We start from the raw sequence: 6,000 nt of genomic DNA on the forward strand, positions 1-6,000 counted from the left end.
CCTTGTTCACAAGCGATGAGGGCATTTTATCTATATAAAATATTGCAATTAAGGGTTTCTTTTATGTAGTATGGTTTCAAATCCATTTTCATGGCATTTAGTGTTAACTATATTAATTGAAGCATTGGGCATTGAATAATACACCCAACATAACAGAAGATGTCACAATTTCTTTAGGTGTCGTAATTGTTATAACTGATTATTTTGAGCAAGTCAACACATCAAGCATGATCACACTGGTAATGTTGGATAAAAATAGAGCAGCAATTTTTAAAAAATTTTATATGTTTGGATGGTTTTACATATTCAAATATTTTAATAGCATTTTGTATCCGTCTAATGTAAAACCAGATATCAAACAAGCACAGCTTACCACACTTGTATGAATTGGGATATATTTTTATTTCCCTATTGGTTTAAGAAATTAATTTTTGCAGTTTATTTTGACTGCATGCACGTAGAAAAAAATGGCCATTCTATTATTTTCTCATATTTTAAGACATACAGTCATTAAATACATGCAAGGGATCTGCTGTTGTCCTTCATTTTCTATAGCTAAGTGATTAAGAATGAAAATCAAATCCACAATAAAAATAAAAATTAATTCATATTCCACGTTTTTTTTCTCACAAAATGAATAAGCTTAAGGACATGAAAATATTTGTTGATTTACAATGAGATTTTTTTTTTTATTGCGCTTGTTGTTAGTAGTAGTAGTATAATTTTATTTTCCAAGAAATCAGCTTCATTCAGACATCCAGACTGGTAGATGGCAGTAAACGCCTTATTTGTTGTTTGGCGATTATTCAAAGATCTCCTATTGACAAGATGAGTCGCGCTGTATAAATTGGTTGCAACGTAGCCATCCAAAGAGTGTGTGTCTTCCTTTTTTTACAAAAACGTGACCAGAGTGAGACCTCTTACTTTTCTGTGCTATGTTTACTTCTTGACTCCACAGGAATATCCTCTGCAGGTCCGAAACAGGTTGAAGGTCTGCTGATAACAAGCAGGAACTTTGCAGTAAGTGCCGTCCTCTGTCTTTAATAAGTCGTTTCAGCTGAATGGAGGCAATGCTACCTGCTCCTTTAACATCAAGCCTGCTTGTCTCGGCTCGTTGCGTTTGTGGCTCAGTGTGTCAGTGGCAGGAATGAGACCTCCTCACCGCTGAGCTCAACATGAGAGAGTGGTGGATCCATGTGGGTCTGATTTGCGTCCCGCTGGTGGCCGTCTACCTTCACATCCCGCCCCCTCACCTCTCCGCCACCCTGCAGAAGTGGCACAGCGCCGGGGACTTCTTCCACTTCAGAGGGAAGAAGATCTTCTATAGAGGTAGCAGCACAGGGGGGGAGATTAATGTCCAAATATCCACCCGTTTCCTGTCTCACATCGAGATGTTCTTCCCAGACTCCTACGGTGCTTTGGGAAGCTCCGATGTGGTCCTTCTGCTCCACGGCTTCCCCACCTCCAGCTATGACTGGAACAAGGTATGCGGTCTATACAGAGGAAGCTTAGCATATCCTGAATAAACACCAGGGTTTCCATGGAGACAGAAGGTTCATTTTCATCTTTTGCTAATTTATTAATCCAGCCCATCTCTGGTAGTCTCTGATTATTGCAGGTACCACATTTAAAACCCAAGAAACTGTATAAATATATGCCATAAATTCATATTGAGTAGCCGTTTACAAAATAGAGATGCATATGGACAAAGGCGGTCCTAGAATGTTTGGTGCCCTGGGCGAACCACCTTTCCAAAGCCCCCCACCTCCCTCCTTCTCCCTTCTGAAGAAGTAGACAGGCGAGAGGTGACTGTTGGTGTGATGATGGTATTTACTTGTCCTGTATGTTTTAATTTGTGTTTTTATTTCTATGTATTTTTATCTGTGGTTTTGTGAATACTATACAGCACAAGGTCATGATTAAGGTCTTGCAGTAAATATTTATTTGTATGTTTCATAAATAAAATTGACATTGACATGTATTAGGTACTTTTGACATTCAGATCCTCTGGTTGTAAGAGCAGGGAGTTGGAGGATTTTACAATGAGGGGCAGGTGGGGTGGAGCTGCTCTTTGCCCATGTCACCCATGTCAGAAACTGCCACCGCATATGGAAATATGAGTCAGTTAAAATAAGCAATTTTGACGTGGAAAAGTGTGTACAGATCCTGAACCGTTTTTCTTCCCTTGCAGATCTGGGATCCGCTCGCACAGCGCTTCCATCGAGTCATTGCACTGGACTTTCTTGGATTTGGTTTTAGTGACAAACCTGTGAGTCTGCATATTTTATTCTTTTATGTTTTGATGTTTTCCTGCCTCTTTCCTTCATGCACATGTTTCTCCTACTCCCCCTTTTCTGCAACATCTCAGAGACCCCACAGGTACTCCATCTTTGAACAAGCCAGTATAGTTGAGGCCCTGGTGGCCCACTTGGGTCTGAGCAATCAACGACTCAATTTGATATCTCATGACTATGGAGATACTGTGGCCCTAGAGCTGCTATACAGGTGGGCAATTTATAGCAGGTGTCAAAAGAATCCAGTGGTCAACATTAGTTTCTTTCTCTTAGCTGTTTTTCACTTTGTTTTTCTCCTGAACTAGGAGTGACCAAAATCGGACAGGGCATCTGAACTTCAACAGTCTTTGTCTATCAAATGGAGGTACAGTGTTGGCATTCTTTGGGGAGTAATTGTTACTTTGACAAAAATAGTATGTTTTGCTAAATTAATGTATGACGTAAAAAATTTTGCAAAAATCTCTCATAGAATACAATGACTTTAAAAATTTGCAAAAATATCTCATAGTGTGACGTAAAGAATTTGCAAAAAATATCTCATAGTGTAGTATGACATTATAAATTAGCAAAAACATCTCAGTCTAGTATGACGTAAAAAATTAGCAAAAATATTTGCAAAAATATCATTCTATACTATGATATACTATAATATATCATATAATATGAGTATATATAGTATATATCATATACTATGATAGTAGTATATCATACTATGATATAGTATATATCATAGTTTGAGTATGACTATATAGTATATAGTGCGACGTAAAAAATTAGCCAAAATATAACGTCATATTGCTAATTTATGACGTTATAAATTAGCAAAAATATCTTAGTCTAGTATGATGTAAAAATTTGCAAAAAATATCTCATGGTATAGTATGACGCAAAAAATTTGCTAAATTATCTCATAGTATACTATGATGTTAAAAATGTGCAAAAATATCTGTCTAGTATGACGTAAAAAATTAGCAAAAATATCTTGCGTCAAAATATCAAAAATATTGGACGTCATATTTTTTATAGTATGACGTAAAAAATTAGCAAAAATTACTCTTAATGTAGTATGACATTCAAAATGCGCAAAAAAGTTTGTTTGAAATATGTGCTTTTAAACTTACCTGATTCTTTTGATGTAAAAACAAAAGCATGGATAGTCCTGACAGTTTGATTTCCAACAGGAGTATTTCCAGAAACACACCACCCACGGTTGCTTCAGACGGTGAGTGAATCTGCCTTCTTCCTACTTCTTAGCTCATGTAAAGTATAATATTCTATTGTTTCCAATTATTAATAGGGGATAGAATGGATTTTTGGCTGACCTGTCTTTAATTTGTTCCCAAAAGCTGTTGAAGGACTCAAGTATTCTGGCAACATTTCTGACACGCCTCACCAACTTTTTGATCTTCCAGAAGGGGTAAGAGGACCAGAGTGTTGTAAAATATGGCAAAAAAAAAAAAGAATTTCTTCACATTTTCTCCTTGATCGGCAGCGTTGGAGAAGTATTCGGTCCCTACACTCAGCCCACAGACGCAGAGTTCTGGGACATGTGGACAAGCTTACGCTACAACGACGGCAACCTGGTTTTGGACAGGTGATGATGCGCTTACATGCTCACTGTTTCCGGTTCACTGACATTCAGTTGACTGAATGTGGGGCTTTTCTCTTCTCAGTATTCTCCAGTACATCAATCAGAGATTTCAACATAGAGATCGATGGGTGGGAGCGCTCACAGCCACTCATGCTCCACGTAAGTGGCGCTTGGGTGGAGCAAACCCTTTGTTAAATAGCACGTGATTTTTAAGACCCTCGTTCATCCCCACAATGACCCTCACCTCACCTTGTGTTTCAGTGCATATGATCTACGGACCCCTGGACCCCGTCAACCCCCATCCACAGTTCATCCGTCTTTATATGTGAGTGATCGTGCTTTTACCTCCATGCAAAAGTAATGTTTAAGAATTATGCAGTTAATTAAAATGCACTTGAACTGTGTTTTATTCCATCAGGCATTTGGTGAAAAGGTCAACAGTCACCATTCTGGACGACCACATCAGTCACTACCCACAGCTGGAGGATCCCACCGGTTTCCTAAAGGCTTACTTCAATTTCTTTCACTCTTTCTAACCAGATCGCAAACACATGCTTGCTGTTGGGTATCAAAATCAGACGAAAAAATAACTTAAATTATTTCTAACTACCAATTAAGAATGTTGACTAACTTAAAAGATGAAGCAAATTATTTATATACCCCATGAGATAAATTATTGTCATAGTGAGCATATCTGTTGAACACTATTCCTGCATTGTGAATTACTTTTGATATAATTTTCTACATTCTTCAAAAACATAAATGACTTAAAATATCAATTTTTCTTTAAATAAAATTAATTTTCTTAAAAAAAAAAAAAGTTCCAAATTGCATTTTGACCAACTTTATTGTGAAGTTGAAACAAAAAGATGGAAAAACAGAAAAGTTTGAGTATATGTAGAAGATATAAAACATTTGTACCAGTAATCACAATGACGAGTTAAGCTTCAGGACTGAGGAAGTGATGGATAAGGGCTGCTGCATGCTTTGTGTCGTTGGTTGGCACGTATTTGCAGTTCTAGCCTACAGAAGCAAGGATCACATCGACAACGGTCTCCTCGGTGCTGCGAACCGTCACTTGCATGGTGACGCCATCAGCCAGCGCCAGACGGGCCCGAACCAGGACGTCGTGGCCTCCTCGGAACACACCTGGGCAGAGAAGGCGGGAAGAATGAGGTCACCAGAAGAAACGGGACAACTTGAAATTGTTCCGAGTCTGAAAGATGATATGTGATGTCTTCATTTCAGGAACGTTGTTCTCTAAAAACAAACTTTCATCCAGGGATCGGACTCACCAGCGAGAAAGAGAACATGAGAGTTCTTGTTTTCAGGAACTTTGTCGGAGCGTTCGCAGGGCTGCATTCCCAGGAAGCTGATGATGTTACCCACCGCCTCTGTGAATGATACAAAAACACCCGGCATCACTTTAATGTGTGATGAAAGCACAGCTTGGTGTGCACAAGCGTCAGCTTTCCTAAAATCATCAAACTGCGTACCATCTAGTGTTCGCACAGACGCCAGGGCAAACGTCTCCTCCTTCTCATTTTCGTCTCCCACTTCCTCCCACGCTGCGCCAAAGTTTGGTTTCAGGACTCTCTGTATGTGATCTGCGACGGTCACCTCCAGGTCCTCCAGCTGAGCAAATGAGAATTCTAATTCAAACCTCAGGTTCAGGCAGATGAAGCCATTTTACCAGCTCCAACTTCAGCTTCACATACCACATATTCATCATCGTAGCCGTCGTCATCAGGCTCTCCTGTGTTGGGGTCACAGTCCCTCACCAGGTACTTCATTGTACAGCTGAATGTGCAGGACACTGCAAGCAGACGGAAACTTGTGGTTGAACTCTAAACCATTCAAATTCAGGGATCCTAACACATTCTTAGGTTTTGCTGGTTCAAATTAATATAGTTCTTAATATGTTTTTCTATAGTTTTTGAAGTTGTACAAACTAGGCCATAAAGATGGTAGTGAGGCTGCTAAATTATAGGAAAGGAATATGAATGTTGACATGGCACCACTTCCATCTGTACATCTGTAACTGGATGCTGTGCTTTGAACTAGATGATTGGGGCAATCAACACATTTGCAAAAGAAAAAAAAAAAAAAAAAAAA

General features: G+C 39.0%; 2 protein-coding genes across 2 annotated transcripts; one reads left to right on the forward strand and one right to left on the reverse strand.

Annotated features, from left to right (window-relative positions):
* Window positions 1-909: 909 nt before the first annotated feature.
* On the forward strand, window positions 910-4,900 carry mest (mesoderm specific transcript). The gene is made up of 12 exons (XM_008400661.2): window positions 910-1,020; window positions 1,132-1,329; window positions 1,405-1,484; window positions 2,192-2,269; window positions 2,369-2,505; window positions 2,600-2,658; window positions 3,476-3,516; window positions 3,641-3,711; window positions 3,787-3,888; window positions 3,968-4,044; window positions 4,147-4,210; window positions 4,304-4,900. Exons 2-12 carry the CDS (start codon window positions 1,176-1,178, stop codon window positions 4,419-4,421), a joined length of 981 nt encoding a protein of 326 aa, XP_008398883.1. The 5' UTR covers window positions 910-1,020; window positions 1,132-1,175; the 3' UTR covers window positions 4,422-4,900.
* On the reverse strand, window positions 4,714-5,959 carry copg2 (COPI coat complex subunit gamma 2). The gene is made up of 4 exons (XM_008400660.2): window positions 5,604-5,959; window positions 5,382-5,520; window positions 5,181-5,279; window positions 4,714-5,034 (listed from the first exon to the last, which is right to left on the reverse strand). Exons 1-4 carry the CDS (start codon window positions 5,676-5,678, stop codon window positions 4,904-4,906), a joined length of 444 nt encoding a protein of 147 aa, XP_008398882.1. The 5' UTR covers window positions 5,679-5,959; the 3' UTR covers window positions 4,714-4,903.
* Window positions 5,960-6,000: the final 41 nt, after the last annotated feature.

Source organism: Poecilia reticulata, linkage group LG23 (assembly GCF_000633615.1).
Source record: "Poecilia reticulata strain Guanapo linkage group LG23, Guppy_female_1.0+MT, whole genome shotgun sequence".
Lineage (NCBI taxonomy): Eukaryota > Metazoa > Chordata > Actinopteri > Cyprinodontiformes > Poeciliidae > Poecilia > Poecilia reticulata.